General features: G+C 48.2%; 1 protein-coding gene across 6 annotated transcripts; it reads left to right on the top strand.

Annotated features, from left to right (window-relative positions):
* The first annotated feature begins 692 nt into the window (after positions 1-692).
* Positions 693-15322, top strand: LOC102968421 (SIGLEC family-like protein 1). Of its 6 annotated transcripts, none has more exons than XM_042970401.1 (6): positions 693-814; positions 7246-7526; positions 7875-8156; positions 8303-8405; positions 13161-13299; positions 14164-15322. In XM_042970401.1, exons 2-6 carry the CDS (start codon positions 7505-7507, stop codon positions 14431-14433), a joined length of 816 nt encoding a protein of 271 aa, XP_042826335.1. In that variant the 5' UTR covers positions 693-814; positions 7246-7504; the 3' UTR covers positions 14434-15322. The 6 variants fall into 6 exon arrangements, with proteins under 6 accessions (XP_042826335.1, XP_042826337.1, XP_042826334.1 ...); XM_042970403.1 differs by having other exon boundaries at positions 7241-7526; positions 8315-8405; XM_042970400.1 differs by having other exon boundaries at positions 7241-7526.
* Positions 15323-16809: the final 1487 nt, after the last annotated feature.

Here is a 16809-nt window from a genome sequence, read left to right as displayed (position 1 = left end):
GTGAGTCTAAGAGCCCAGGTCTATGCCCCGGAGCTCAGGTGGAAGGGTGAGCTCCGGACGTGCCAGATCTTTCAGGGCCTCAAAGGCTCTGGTGAGAAGTTTTAAGTTCTATCCTCACTCACAGAGGGTTATTTCCTCGTGTGCTCTGTAACTTCAGAACGTGTGGTCCTAAGGAGTGGAGAATGCCATCTAGACGAGAAATGGGAGAGAGGATGGGAACTGGGTTGGGAACAGGTCAGGGATGGGTTTTGACAAGAGAAGAGCTGGGTCTTCCTCACGTGTCTCGCTTTGTTCGTGATAGGGATCTTGCTTGCAGGAAGGGAAATGGGGCACAAGATGCCTTCTCATCGGCCCCGAGGGTCGAGCACATGGCATTTTGTTCCTTGGTCGATGGCTTTCAATTCACCGCCCATCACCTGCTTGCCCACAGTACTGGCTTGAGGAAGGAGTGTCTCTTAAAGGCTGATTAGGCCTGCAGTTCACAGGGCTGGTAGGGTTTTAGAACCTTCTGCTCAAGATAAACGAACTGCCGCTTGCTCCAGACTGCCTCAAGGCGTGGGAGACTCAAGGGTTCTACTGCATGGTCCCTCCCCGTCCCAGCAGCACCCACGTGCATCATTAGGCCCTGATTGGCTCCGGACGGATTCACGTGTGCTCAATGGCACGCCTGAGGGGCGGGACTTCGCGGGGCGGCTTCCCCACGTGACCTCTGGCTGGTCGGACGTTGGTGAGGCTGGGGACTCCCAGGCCGCCTACTGAACTTGTTATGAGTCAGCCTGATGCGTTAGCCTTCCTCTCCCTTCGTCCCTTCACGGTGAGTCATCCAGTAGTTGTACACATGCTTATTCCACGTATCAGTGGGTGGATCCGGCGGGTCGGGAGGCTTTAAATCAGCCAATCAGTTCGTTCCTTATGGGAACAGGAAGTTCCCGTAGATAGTGAGTCGGCCAATCGATCACGTGATGCACTCGGCCAAACTCGAGGAGGATGTTCAGTTGTCTGGAAAGTAGCCTAGCAGAGACCTGCTGAGGCGGGCCCTGGTTGGCGCAGTGGGAACCCAAGACAAGGGGGTAAGTCTGGAAAAGGAAATGATCATTTAGCGGGAGGGGAAAGAGGTTTCCTGTGGAGACAACCCGTGGCTGCACCAGGCCCTGGAGAAGGGAATGAGAAATTGGGAGAGATCGGAATTTTAAAGTCAGAAGGACCATTACACACTGGGCTATAACACCTTCTCATTTTATAGATGGGAGAAATGGGAGGGAAACCAGAAAGGGAACAGCACTTGCCTAAAACTTCCAGCGAGTAACCTGCAAAGCCCAGTGTGGAACCACCACAGAGCTCTCCTCAGTCTTCGACCTGAGGTTGTAAATAAATCACTATATTCAATTAGATTCTGAGAAGTAATTTATAACTAGAATTTTTAATTTCAAAAATTAAAAAAAAAAAAACAATCTAACCGAAGAAAGAACTAGACAATGCAAATCTCCCCTTTCAGTAACTGAGCAAGCAGATGAAAAAATTAGTAAGGATATAGATACCATCAACCAAATTGACTTAAGTGACATTTATAGAATATTCCATCCAATAATAATAGAATACATATTCTAGTCAAGGGCTCATGGAACACTTAGACTATGTTCTGAGCTATAAAACAAGTCTCAACAAATGTAAATGAATTGAAGTCGTATAAAGTATGTTTTCTAACCACAGTGGAATTAACCTAGAAACAAATAGTTGGAAAATCATTACGATTTGTGCTTGTACATTTTTCTTCAGTGAATATTTATCGGACAAGAACCTTTCTAAGCTCTGTGGAGGACACAAAGATCTGTTTGATGTAGGGCTTTCTCTCAAGGATCTCACTCTTGGATAGTTCCCCTGGTAGGATATTTCATCAACTTCCCAACTAGACAAACAACCAAATGAAGAGGAAGCATGACAGTAGGCTGTGTGTGGTGAATGTAGCGGCTCCATCAGGCTGGCAGGGAACCAGAACCCTCATGCTGTTGTCAACAACATCCTCAGTCTGTGGTTTTGATCCTTATGGCTATCTCATGGTTGCCAGATGGCTGCTCCACCTCCAGCATCACATCCATATTCCAGGGAAAGAGAAGGAGGAGGAGGAGGAGCAAGAGGGGAAGGGGAAGGAGAAGAAAGCAACAAGCAGAAAGTGGTGTTAGTATCAGAAAAGCAGAACTCCCCAAAGTCTTCAGCATGGTTGATATTTTAAGAAAACAAGTCTCTCAAAGTATTTGCTTAATAATAAATCTAGCAGAGTCCAAGGTTTTTATTTTGCATCGTACATTTGGGAGAAGAGAAGGGTACAATCCTAACAGATAGGTATACAATTTAAGAAAACAGAGTTGTCAGTTATAATGTTATTGTTACCAGAGCAAGAAATTATCAAGTAAGACAACTGGTCAGAATTCCATTTTATTTGGATATCATTTTCATAAGACATGGAATAATTTCTAATGTCTTTAGAGTCTCATAAGACCACTTTGTTTAAATTGTTCTTCCAAGGGCGGATTTGTATCAACAGAGAACAGAACAAGTCAGTAACAGTCATGAATATTCATACAAAACTGTATATTGCAAAGGAGAACATAAATTATATTCTTATAAACATTCTCGGTTTTGTACAATATCAAATCAGATTCCTTGAGCCCTTTTATAACACAGAACAATATCTTTTGATTTATAGCTGCAGGGGAAGTGAACATCTTTTTCAATTCTTTCTGAGACTTGTTTCCTTTATTATGAAAACTTATTTTTTTAAAACCAGGCTCTGGAATTCTATTAGCTAGGATTATATGCAGAAAACAGTTCTTCAGAGCTCAATTGTGACAGTAAAGAAAATGTGGTAAAGGCTGGATAGCCTTTTATTTGCTGTCGATATTTTAATAGCCTTTTTCTTGTACTTGGCCCACTGGCCACAGCTTTGTCATAGAGCCACCTTTGGATGTACAGGAGGCAGAAATATAGTTGTTGGGTTTTTTTTTTTTTAACTGGGGAATTGATCACCTGAACAAATTTGAAATAAAGGGATACACAGGAGAGTGGTTATCAGGGAGGACAGTTCTCAGAGTTTGTCTGAGACGTTGCCATAAAAGAGATGGACATATGGGGGTGCTTAAGAGAGTCTGGGAAGGGAGACTTCTTTGTGGTTCTGGAGATCCTAGAAGGCTACTTGAAGGAGGTTAAATTTGACCTGGACTTAGAAATTCTGAGAGACAGGATTTGAATGTGGGCAGAAGGGAGAGTTGCAGAAGGATGCCATGAAAAGGGGAGTGGCCTGAGTAAATATACAGAGACAGGAATGTATGGACCATATGTGGAAAGATACTTTTCTCTTTGTCAGGCAAAGAATGGCAGAGCCTAGGGAAGGGAGCAGTGGAGATAGGCCAAGTGTGGGGCAAAATCATGGACAGCCTCAAATGCAAGGCAAAGGGGTTTGGAATTTGTCCTGTCAGCCATAGAAATGTCTTTTATTGCTCAAATACCTTTTTTTTTTTTAGTTTATTTATTATTTATTTTGAGAGAGAGAGAGAAAGAGAGTCGGGTGGAGGCAGAGAGAGGAAAAGAAAGAGAATCCCAAGCAGGCTCTGTGCTATTAGCGTAGAGCCCAATGTGGGGCTCCATCTCACGAACAATGAGATCATGACCTGAGCTGAAATCAAAATGCTTAACCAACTAAGCCACCCTAGTGCCCCATTGTTCAAATACCTCTTAAATATATCCCGTCCTCTCCACCTCCATAGCCACGGTTCCAGCTCAGGATGCATTATCTTTCTCTTAAACTATTTCTTTCTCCTTGATGCAGATCCATAGTGATCTTTATGACACCCCGTGGTTGAAACCTGTTCCCCCATGGTTCAAAACTTTCTGTGGTTCCCATGATTTCCTAATCAACTTGGGAGAGAGGCCAAGCTTCTCAGCCTGGCATTTGAGGTCCTTCAAAGAGGGAGGACTCAGAGGTGACAGCTGGAGGGGAAAGAAGAAAGACATGGTATTTGGACTCTAGAGAGACTCGTGGAGACACTGCTCTATCCTTGAAGCTCCTCAGCCTCTGTTTCCATGAGACTCCTGATTCTCTAGGCAAATGAAACCTAAGAGTGATTGAAGAGACAAAAACCCCTAGTGGGCTATGAATTTACCTCTACCTCCACCTCATGCCTCTTCCTGCTGACTCTCTCCTCATCCATTCCAAATCTTGCCCTCCACAACATACAGATCTGAGGCCAGAGTTAGCAGCAAACTAGGACCTGGCCCTCTCTTTTCCCTGAGACAGTGCTGATGGCATTGCCACTGTCATGGTTCAGTAAGTGGAATGAGAGGTAGGGTGGGAAGTGTCTGAGGAAGCCAAGAAAGGGTAGGGGTGAGGTGGGTATGGGTGGGGGGTGGAAGACAGGCAGGGCTGAAGTAAGGTGAAGAGGTTACACATAGAGAATTAAGTACTTTATAAATAATAAATAATAGACATCTTCCATGTGCATATTCTGTGACCCACTGTGGGTCCCATTTCATCTACCCAATAACTCCATGAGGAATTATTGTCCTCATTTCACAGATGAGGAAGCAGGCTCTGGGAGATTCAGCAACTTGCCTAGAAATTTCTCTGTTGGAGTACCCAGGTGTTCTGACTCCTAGTGCCATTTTAGTGCCACACCACTCTAGAACTTTAGTGATAATAAATGTATACACATCTTCTCTCTCAACACCATCATCTGTGTGGTGGGTGTCATTAAGTCACATCTTAGAGCAGAGAAATAGCATGGTGTTCCAGAACCAAGAGTGTCAGGATCCCTGGTGATGATGTTTTGGAGTACTGGACTTAACGTGTGAAAAGCCAGTCCCAGGCCTGATGCTGTTACTCCTTTCCCTGTAACCTGGACCAATGCCCTTAGCCTCTCTGAGCCCCAGTTTCCCGATGTGTCTAAGGGACTATAATAAAATCATCATGAGGATGGCTTAAGCTGATTTCTATGAAGGTATTGAGAAATCTGTAAACACTTACACAAGTCAGTATTACTACCGTAATTTTATTTTCTTTTTTATTTTTATTTTTTTAAATTTTTTTTTAATGTTTATTTATTTTTGAGACAGAGAGAGACAGAGCATGAACGGGGGAGGGTCAGAGAGAGGGAGACACAGAATCTGAAACAGGCTCCAGGCTCTGAGCTGTCAGCACAGTGCCCGACGCGGGGCTTGAACTCACAGACCGCGAGATCATGACCTGAGCTGAAGTCGGCCGCTTAACCGACTGAGCCACCCAGGCGCCCCTACTACCGTAATTTTAAGATGGCATTACTAGAAGTGGCCTCAAGAACCATGAAGTTCACCACCCATCCATTTTGTACAAGAGAGAGCTGTCATCTGGTAAACCAAGAAGGGAAGAGAATAATTGTTCACCTAAGAGCCAACAGCTGAGTTCCAATCTACAATGATTATAAGGCACCATGTGCATCTGGTTAATGTATTTCATTCTCACAACATTGCAGCACTGGTAATGTTGTGCCTGTTTTTCTGATTGAGAAACCGAGATTCAGAAGTGGGGCTACATGGCCACCTTCACAAGATACAATTACTACCAACAATAAGAACAACAAAAAACCCAGAAGACTAAATTGGGGTGGTGCAGTTAGGGGTCCACAAGACCACCCTCAGGTTCAATGATTCACAAGAAAGACTCCCAGAACTCAGCAAAAACTGTTATATTTAGTTACGGTTTATTATAGCAAACAAATGGAGATTGAAATCAGCAAGGGAAAAAGCATGTAGGGCAGTATCTAGGAGAGACCAAGAATGAGCTTTCAGTTGTCTTTTCCCAGTAGAGTTGTGCATACAGTATTTACTTCTCTTGGCAGTAATGTTTGGCGATATGCATAGTATTGCCAAGCAGAGAAACTCACCAAGCTTTAGTGTCCAGGGTTTTTATTGGGAGCCTGGTCCCACAGGCATGGGTAACCTTAGTCTCCAGCTACTTCAGAGGTCAAGCTGATACCACATGTGACCCAAGGTCCCCACCAGAAATCACACTGTTCATGTAGACTATCTGGAATGGCCCATGCCCCTAAGTAAATAGACACTCTTATCAGGTAAGACATCCCAAGGGCTTAGAGGTTACCTCCCTGGAGCTGGGCAAGGGCCAAACCTTTCTAGGGTAAGGTTAATCCTTTAATGTACACGTAGGATATTGGAGGGCACTAGCGTCAGTTTTTCAACTTGAATCTCTCTCCTACGGGATTATGTTCTGTGTTTTGGTGGAAGTCAAGAAGGTACCAGTGGAAGAAGTATAATCTTCTGAATATTTGAACTTCCCAAGGAATCCCCAAGCAATTCTGTGCCTGTGGCCTACTGGCTTAATAAAAATATCATGTCCCCCATAGCTATAAATCAACTCAGTGCTACCATAGATGATAACACCAAAGGCACATTCCACACTATTTGGAATCTTGAAGCACAAGAGTGTACCCTGCTGATCCATAATGTACTTAAAAGGGACATCATGACACACTTATTCTGTACAGATATAGAACACAAGATTTCTTCCTGTGGGAGGATATTGAACTCTCCATATCAGGTGATATTCAGTCTCATGCAGTGGGTGGTTTGTAAAGGAAGAACTCCAAGAAGACATTTTGGTAATTGTGTGGTTTTTACCTCACAGGGCACTGGGCTTTTTAAACCTTAGGTATTTCATTTTTACAACAATAATACAATGACATAGGTATAATTGATAACTTATGTTTCCAAGTAGAAATGGCAAAGAGAAAGGAAGTGACTTAGCCAACAGCATCCAGCAGATAAGAGGTGGAGGTGGGAAATGATCACAGATCTGCTGGGAAGGGGCAGAGCTTGAGGGGAGAGTTGGATTGGAAAGGAAGACAGCATAGGAGCTGGCCCTAGGAGGTCTGGATGGGGGAACAGGTAAGGAATCATAGGCAATGTAGATCCTCAGAAAATGCACTCACCCTTAGTCTTCAGAGTGCAGTGTCCAGGTTCAAGCTCTTCCTCCTTTCAGCAAGTCTCCTCCATTTGCTCACCTACAAAGTGCAGAGAAGGGAAATATACTTGTGAAAATCCAACAATCCCGGGTTCCATGAGGTTATTGGGGTGGAGGGGAGGAGTACCAAGTAAGCTATGGGTGAGAAACCACTTTGTAACTTGGAAATACTGTGCATCAGTTAAATGTCCATGAGGATCCCCTGTTTCAGTCCCAGTCTGTCTTTCCCTTCAGACCAGACCCAGAAACCAGAGCTCCACGACCTAGAGATTCTTGTGGCTGGAGATCCTGTGACCTTGACCTGTAACATCAAAGGCACCTGTGCAGAGAAACCAAAGCCCTTTTCTTTTCCTGGAATTGGCCCACTCTGTCCTCCAACACAGACGGCTCCAGCAACTCCTCCTCCTGGTGCCGCACTTCACCCCAAAGCCTCAGGATTATGGCACCACTCTCAGATGTTATTTGAACTTCTCCCTAGCTAAGTTGGCCAGAAGTAGCATGGTCATGTTCCAGGCGGTCTGTAAGTGCTGGTGGGCAAAGGAAGACGCAGAGTCTGAGAGAACTGGTGGGCTCAAGAGAAATTCCTGAGTCCTGGGGTGGGGCTGGGTGGGAGGAGTCTGGGAAGCTGTCACATCTTCTCAGGGCTTCTATGGCTGGAAGGCCAGAGGTAAGAGCTGAGCCAGAGTCAGAGATAGATGAGGAAAGAGGATGTAGGGTAACTGGTCTGTGAAGTCCTACTCCTCTGGGCTTCCAGAAAGTCTTTCCAAAGCTCCTTGAGAATCATGAATAAGGAAAAGGCTGGGTCCTGAAGGACGTAGAAAAGGGAAGTCAGGATACCTTGCTGATTGCTGACCTTCCCTTCCCGTAGCACCCACTAGGCTGCTCTATTCATCTTGCTCCTTGGAGAAGACTCTACAGTGCAACTGTTCCTTCCATGGGATCCCTACACCCTCTGTGCAGTGGTTGATGGAAGGTGTTCCTGTGGATGTGAACAGCACAGACAACATCTTCCAGGTGACTTCCACCATAATTGGCCCCTGGACCAACAGCACCATCAGCCTCATAGGGGAGCCAGAAATAGTCATGAGTCTCCGCTGTGAGGGGAAGAACCAGTATGGAACCCATACTTCAAGCATCTTCCTCCTACCAGGTAAGTACACAGGGGACTACTGACTGAGCTAGAATGACAGCACCTGGGGACCAAGATGAGGATGGGCACAGGGCCAGAGGGAAGAGGAGTAGCTCAGACTTCACAGCCTTAGAAGAAAAAACACTCTCACTTCCCTCTGATTCCAGATAAACGTTCAGTTTACAGTGTGTTCATGAAGGGGCTGATCCAGGGCCTTGTGTATGGATCCATTGCATCGGCACTGTTCTTCTTCTTCCTTGTCCTCCTTGCGTGAGTATCAGATTGAAATTCATCATCAAGCCTTTTCCAACACCTACTACATTTATTTATGTCCCTTATTCCCTTCCATTCTTCTCCAGTATTTGCCTTAAGGCTATAAATTTCCCTCTAAGCACAACTATAGCTGCATCTCACAAATTTTAATATAAAGTATTTTAGTATCACTTGGTTAAAATATTTCTAATTTCCATTACGATTTTTTGACCCATGGGTTTTTTCCTCAGGCACAACAGCATTCTCTAATAATTCTCTTTTCTTTATTTCTACCTTAAATCCAGTAAGTGGAAAGAATATACTATGCATGATTTCAATTCTTTATTTTCTTTGTGGCACAATTTTTGTGTAGTTTTTATAAATATTCCACATAGGCTTAAAAAATGTATATTCTATATTTGTTGAAGGAAGTGTTCCATTGATATATAGCCTTTAAATCAGGTTTACTGATCGTGTTTACATCTTCTCTAGTTGTACTGTGACCTCTACTCGGTGCCCTTCTCTGCATGTCACCTCCCATCCCTGCCCCTTTCTCTCACCTGGCTGAAATTTAGTCATTATTTAGGGCTCAGCTCACAGCCCTCCCATCATGCACTCCAGGAAACTTTCCCTGACACCTGGACTGGGTGCATTTTCAAGCCCCCCCCCAGCCAACTGGGCTTTCATATATTGTCAGCGCTAATAGTTCTACTCTATTGTGACTAAGTGTGGGTATCTTTTTTTGTTTGTTTGTTTGTTGTTGTGTACATCTGGCCTTTTTCATCTGTGATTTGGTGTATTTTATCAATTCTGGAAATTTTTCAGCCATTGTTGCATGCATTACTGCATCCACCCTTTCCTTTCACTGTGGGCTTCTCATTTAATATTTCTCAGACTTTTTTTTTCTCTGTTTTACCTCTTGCCCTGTGTCCCGTATTTTCCAGGGACGTAGACAAGTGAACAAGTGCTAGGTTAGAGGTCCATACAAGGGAGATACCAAGAGGACCCCACTGCTTCAGAATCTCCATCTTTGTAGGGGAGGGTAGCATCCATACCGCCTAGAAATCTTCCCACCCACCCTTGGGGAGCTTTCCCCAACAGACAACTCTGTCAGTATCACAGATGTTTTCTTTCTTTCCCCAACTCTCTTATCTCCTCCCCCTCACTCTCAGCAATAAGTTTTACCTACTTCATAGGAAAAAAAGCAACTCCCCAACACCTACAGTTATTGCCACTGGCACTGGTGATTTACTCCTTGCCTTTTTCAGAGAAAGAGGCATCCCTCTTCCTGTCCAAGGTTAGCCTCACCTCCTTTGCCTGGGAATCCATCTCCTCCACACTCCATTAATCATCCCTTCTGTCTCTTAAATTTTCAATCATTCTTTCTTTACTGGCTCTTTCTCTGAAAGATATAAACATGCCCAAATCTCTCCTGCATCAGCCCCACAAACTCCTCCTATGTACCATCCAATTTTTTTGAGAGAGAATAGCTTATACCCGCTGCCTGATTCTCCTCACTCTTACATTCTTCAATCCCTTGCTGTCTGCTCTCCAGCATCAAGCCACTGAAATGGCACTGTCTGAGGCAGCCAGTTATCCTTGCTCTCAAAATTATTCTCAGGGTCCAATGGCAGATGTTCTATATCTTTCTTGTTCACTTTAGGTGGCGTTTGTGATTCTGGTTGGGGTGGGGGTAAGGCCCTCCTACACATGGGGTTGTTTTTTTTTTTTCACGGCGAAGAAGTATGGGGAGGCTGTCTGCTGAAAATGACGTGGGTGGGGGCAGGGGTCGGGGGAAGGGATCAGGAAGAATGGTAATGGTGGTGAGGTGGTTGGAATGGCCACTGAAGAGAATGAATGGGATCCACACAAGAGCAAGGAAAACAATTGGCGACCAGCAACAGAGGCCCAGTGGTGACTGCAGGTTGCTCATTGTTAGCAGCACCAAGCATCATTGCTATGTCATGTTTCCTCCCAGCAGCTGTCATTGGAAGAAAAGGGGTGAATGGCAGCATTGATCTGGGTTCGGGTCTTCACAGGCAGGGTGCCATGGAAGGGTGACAGGATGGGAGACCAAAGAGACTGTGGAAGCTGGAGGGAGAGGGCACTCAAGTGGACAGCTGTTGTACCCGGTGGGCCGGGCGATAAGGAAGAGAAACCAGGAGGGCCTTCACAGGCATAGAGTGTGGCGTCTTGGATCTGAAGCCTCCATCTGTGAGATCAAAAAACAGAAACACAAGACTAGATAAGAGCCCAAGAAAGCTGAACAGAACAGGGGATTCTGGGTGGCTCAGTCAGTTGTCTGACTCTTGGTTTCGGCTCAGGTCATGATCTCATGGTTCATGAGACTGAGCCCCACATTGGACTCTGTGCTGCCAGCGTGGAGCTTGCTTGGGATTCTCTCTCTTCCCCCTCCCAACTTTCTGCCCCTCCCCTGCTCACGTGCACGTTTCTACTCTCTCTCAAAATAAATAAACTTAAAAAGAAAGCTGAATAGAACAGAACTAGGCAGAGCATGGGGTTATTATGGTTTAAACTGTCATAGGTGGAAAAGTTTCGACAGATGATGCATATGGGATGATGGTTTAAGGAGATAAGTCACATTAGTCAGGACTCTTCCAGTTGTGAGTGACGAGAGCTGAATTCAGCAAGCTCAAGGAACGAGGAACAGTTATTTGTTGCTATATCACAGTCCCCTAAACTTAGCGACCTTAAACAATGGGGTCCCACCTGAATGATTCTTCAGCTTCCATGGTATCCACAGAGGTCACTTGGTATTTATCTAGCAGCTGGGCTGTCTGGGCTGGAAAGTCCAAGGTGCCTTCATTCATGTGCCTGACATTTTTCTGGGGACAGCCAGAAGGCTGGGCTCATCTGGGCCCCTCTCACTTTCCATGGAGTATCAGGGCCTCTTTTATCATGGTCTCTTCCAAGGCAGAAGTCACCAGCCCTCTTTAAGGCTATGCCTGGAATTAACAGAGTGTCACTTCCATCATATCCTCTTTGAGCAAGTCATAACCTAGCCAAGATTCAAGGGGAAGAGAAAACTTGAGACCCCATTTCTCCATGGGAAGAGTGCCAGAAACTTGCAGCCATCTGTAATCTGCTACAAGAACATATTGACCATCTGTTAAGTCGAAGACTTCAACAGCAGAGATTCATTTTCTCATGGTTCTGGAGGCTGAAAGTCCAAGATCAAAGTGCCAGCAGGATTGGTTTCTCCTGAGACTCTTCTCCTTGGCTTACAGATGGCCACCCTCTTGCCTCTTCACCTGGTCATCCCTGTGTGCAAGCACACCCGTCTGTCCCTCTTACAAGGACACCAGTCATATTGGATTATGGGGGCCTCATAATTGAAATTGGGTGCCTCAATTTAACTTACACCTCATTGAAGGCCCTATCCAAATACAGCCCTATCAATTAGGGCCCATCCATATGAGCTCATTTTACCTCAGTTACCTTTTTTCTTTTAATTGTTTTATGTCTATTTATTTATTTTGAGACAGAGAGCAAGCAGGGGAGGAGCAGAGAGAGAGGAGGGAGAGAGAGAATCCCAAGCAGGCTCCACACTGTCAGCACAGAGCCTGATGTGGGGCTCAGTCTCACAAACCATGAGATCATGACCTGAGCCAAAATCAAGAGTTAGGTGCTTAACCAACTGAGCCACCCAGGCACCCCACACATGACGTTATTAAGAGTCTGCTGTCTCCGTGTCTTTGTTCTGCTTCCTTCTGTGTTCACTTGACCTCTGGAGGCTCTTTCCTTCCACCTAGTGGCAAGATGGCCAAAGCAGCCCCATGATTATATTCTCTGATCTCAGCAACTCTAGCTGAAATAGAACTTGTCTTCCTCTTGGTGATACATCAATCCCAGAGAAGACTCTGATTGTCCCTGCTTGAGTCACAGGCCCATCCTCAACTAATGGCCTGTCCAGGTGGATAAAGTACTTTGGTGGGCCAGTCCTAAATCTGTGTATTGTGCTGTTCCAGTCCCATGGAAACCATAATTAAAGCTCCTACACATGCTTCCCCCTCACTCCTTCCCCTTCCTGACTGACCCCAGTGCTTCCCCGTGTGGCCTTGTGTGGCACAGAGTGCCCCCTCTCAGAAACTTTGAATAACAAAGTGTCTTCAATGGCAGTCATCCCTCAATTTGTTGGCTTCACCATACCTGAATACAAACAAAATCCCACGTGCATGCCCACTCCTTGGGAAGAGCCAGACTGGGCACAGCAGGGGAACCAGTGAGCAGGGTGGTTGCCATTGCCAGGGCAAGAAAGGAAGGGACCAGTCGTGTAATCAATGGTACGTCTTAACAACAGAGCACTATGCAGCTGTAAAAAAGACGAAGGAAGCTCTCTGTGTACTAATATGCACACATATGCCAAAAATACTAAGAGGAAAGGTGCAAAAATTTGTCTAGGAAAAAAAATCGTATACATATTGAGACATTAGAGGGCTGGAAGAGAAGCTGAGGAGGGCCACTGAGCGGGAGGGCTGGGACTTTGTGCTGGGAGTGCTGGGGAGCCATGGGAGGGCCGGGAGCAGGGGAGTTGCAAGCCATCTCTGGGGCATGAGGCCAAGAAAGAGGCTAGGAAGAGGATCCAGCTCAAGAGAATAGGGATTTGTATCTGCATTTGATGAGGGGAGTGCAGTGCTGGTCACAGAACCAGCAAATGGAGGGAAAATTGGTCTTCTGACCCCCAGCCCAGGGAACGGGGAGGGGGTGGGGGGAGACTAAGCACAGTATTAACCACAAGGCTTGTTGCCCTAGAATGAAGATTCTTAAATGGCGGGAGGACAGTCACATTCCCAAGGCCAGAGAGTCCCCAATTATCCAGAAGCCAGAGCTGCCGGAGGAGCCAGAAACAGCCGTGGAGTCTGAAGCCAAAACTCCTGGGCCTCAATTGGAGGTAAGTCCCTGGGCTCGGCAGGGCCACCAGCCAGGCTGCTGCACAGCTGACGCCAGCTGATCTCCACAAGCTGCCGGAACTCACCCACTGCCTAGCAGCACCACTGGGGAACACTGGTTACAAACTAGGATTCCCAGGGGTCCCTGGACCTGCGAACCCAAGTCCCCAGGGTCAGAGCCCAGAGGGCCGCAATCTCTCCTGCGCATTGCGAGTCGTGGCCACTGGCAGGGCTGGGTCTGAACAGAGTGTCTGTCTAGTTCCTCAAGCCAAGTCCGTGCCATGGATGGTGAGGACCCTGAGGGGCTCCAGGCCCAGCCCCTGCCCCACCTGGGGAGGCAGCCTTGGCCACAAGTGGCTGCTGCCCTGCCGGGAGAGAACAGTCAGTACCAGAGAGTGGGGCCTTCTCAGTCTGCTCGGAGCTGCCATAACAGAGTACCACAGACTGGGGAGCTTAAACCACAGAAATTTATCTTCACAGTGCCAGAGGCCAGAAGACCAAGATCAAAGTGTCCGCAGGGCTGGCTCCTTCGGAGGCCTCTCTCCCTGACTTACAGACGGCCACCTTCTCCCTGCGTCCTCACGTGGCCTTCCCTGTGTGCATCTGTGTCCTAATCTCATCTTTGTATGAGGACACCAGTCATAATGGATTAGGGCCCACCCTAATGGCCTCATGTTAACTTAATCATCTCTTTAAAGGCCCTGTCTCCAAATGCAGTCGCTTTGTACTGGGGATTGGGGCTTCAACATATGAATTTGGTGGTGGGCGGGCACAATTCAGCTATTTGTATCCTCTATTGATGGGGACCCAGAAAGGGGAAGGGCTTGGCCAGGGCAGGGGAACACCAGGACCTGGTTTTCTCACAGTCTAGGGCTCCCGAGAGAGGACAGACCATGGACAGACAGACTCCCAGACGGATCAAGACACACGCATGGATCGAAAATGCGGAGACCGACCAGCCCAGCCAGACCTCACAGACCTACAGGGCAGGAGCAGCGACTTTGTCTGAGAATCTAAGACCAGAGACCACTGCTAGGAGCTCACTCATTCCCTGGGCAGACATCCCCCAAAAGACTCCTAGGTGCTGGGCCTCTTGGTCAGCCCCCACCAGGGACACACCTGCTTCCTGCCCTTGAGCGACACGGTCTGGGCCGGCAGGCGGACGTGCAGGAGCACGGAGGATGGACAGAGGAGCCTGGGGGGAGGCAGCGCTAGGAAATGGGCTAATGCTGTGGCAGAGGCCACACGGGCACTGTGACCCAGAGCGACAGTCACCCTCCTGAGGCCTCGGGCGCTACCAAGCAAATCCGCCCTCCGCGTTCTGCAGAGAGAAACAGGGAGCTGTGGGAGGGAAGCGCCCGAAACACTAAAGAAGCCCCAGAGGCCTCTCTGCAGGGACACTGGGGATCATGAAGCCCGTCCTCCACACCCCCACATTTCAAACGGGGAAACCGAGCCTCAGAGTGCCTCAGGCCACACAGCAACGCTGTGCACTGCTCAGGACCCCTCCATCCCAGGACTTTTGATCCCTGGAGCAGCTCTCCCCATCCCTGGCCATTTTCTCCTGCACTAAGATTCTAGTGCACAGGTTGCAAAATCAAAAGCCCACATTGGCCCCGCAGGTAACAAAATGGGTGCCGTTGGCCTGGTGGGGACCTGGTCCATCTTGAGAGCAGGCTCCCCACCTGAAGGGGGTGCCAGCAACAGCGAACTCAGCTCCAACTCTTACCTCCCGGCAGGAATGAGATCTGAACTGCTGGGTCTTCTGGTTTTTGTTTTAATCTATCTGTTATCTACCTCTATCTATCTATCTATCTATCTATATCTATCATCTATCCATCCTCTATCTATCTATCTCTGTATTTTCAGAAGAATCCAGACACCTAGATTCTAGTGTGAAATTTCTGGATTCACACACGTTAGTAACAGTGTTTAAAAAGCACCATGGGTCCTGGGGCGCCTGCGTGGCTCAGTCATTTAGGCATCCAACTCGATTTTGGCTCAGGTCGTGCTCTCATGGTTCGTCAGGCTCTGTGCTGACAGTATTGGGATTCTCTCTCTCCCTCTCTGTCCTTTCCCACTCGTACACTCTCTCTCTCTCTCAAAATAAACAAACTTAAAAAAAAAAAAAAAAAGGCAGCATAGATCCATGTAAAGCCCCGTGTGAACCTATCACTTGCAAGTCTGATCAGAAGCATAGACCTGGAGGAGACACCTTTTCTCTAAACACACCTCCTGCCAAAAGGAGGTGTGGTCATTCAGAATGCCAGGGCCCTTGCCCAGTGGAAACAGTCCCCAGACCTTGGGAAGGGGCTTGGGTCTGGAAGAATGAGGAAGAATTATTTGGGTGGAGAAGGACGTTCCAGGAATTCGTCCACTCGTCTGCCACAAATGACTGCAGTGGCCCCGTGTGCCAGGCCCTGGGCTGGGGACACAGATGAGTGAGGTCCAGGTGCTGCGCAGCCAGGGCTGCGTAGGGGGAGCATCTGGAAGGGGAGGGGCAGGGGCCAGCCCTGGGAAGAGAGCGTGTGGCCCCAGCTGGGAGCCGGAGCATTGCCCTCGCGCTGGGCAGACGTGCTGGGGGCAGGGGAGCCACGGAAGGGAAGTTAGGAGGCAGGAGCCCTAGCGCTCCCGCAAGGGGGCGACGACAGGGAGAAAGGAGCCGGGCAAAACGCCACCGGCTGGGCCCGAGGAGTCACCCAGCCCGCTCTCCAGAGAAGCTAGAGGGACTGATGCTTGGAGGGCACACAAGGCAAGTTCAACTTCAGCGGCCAGCGGGTAAAGGACTCCCAGACACGGCGATACCTAGTTCAGGAAAAACGGACTGTCCCCGTGGGGGAGTGGCAGGGTGGCGGGGGCGGGAGCCCGCAGGAGCTCCACGAACAAAGATGAGGTTGGAAAACGCATCCCCGGCCAAGGAGCGGCTGCAGGGCCGACCTCTTTCTCCAGAGTCCCTGGCTCCCCATCCATCTCACACGCCCTCCCCCAGCCCGGTTCCAGGCTCAGTTAACCCCTGGTGTGCCCGCACCGTGCTGCGCCTGGAGGATGGAGGACAGGGCTGCCACTGTCCCTGCCTCTCCAGCGGAGGGATCCCTCGAGGTCACTGCAGCAGGGCCGAGAGAGCAGGGAGCTTCGGGATCAGCCGCCGCGCGCGGGGACTGGGCTACCTGTGCCGGGACCCCAGCGCTGCCCTATCCCCAGCTTCATCTGCGGAATGGGACCATAACCTCCTGCGTCGCTGTGAGGGGGGAACGTGTTCCCGGCTACCTGGCACCGCGTGACGTTGAGGGCCCCGGCTGGCAGCTCTCGTCGGTTTGAGCTCTTTGCTCCAGGTCCTGTTCTAAGCCCATCAACATCCTCGCATTTGTCTCCACCAGAGTCCAACCCAGGAAACAACCAGTAGCCGATCCACATGAAGAGATTTATTGTGGGGCGCCTGGGTGGCTCCGTTGGTTAAGCGCTCGACTTCGGCTCAGGTCACGATCTCGCAGTTGGTGGGTTCGAGCCCCGCA

Source organism: Panthera tigris, chromosome E2, assembly GCF_018350195.1.
Source record: "Panthera tigris isolate Pti1 chromosome E2, P.tigris_Pti1_mat1.1, whole genome shotgun sequence".
Taxonomy (NCBI): Eukaryota; Metazoa; Chordata; class Mammalia; order Carnivora; family Felidae; genus Panthera; species Panthera tigris.
The sequence above is the reverse complement of the archived record's forward strand: the minus strand, read 5'-3'. Positions and strand labels throughout refer to the sequence as shown.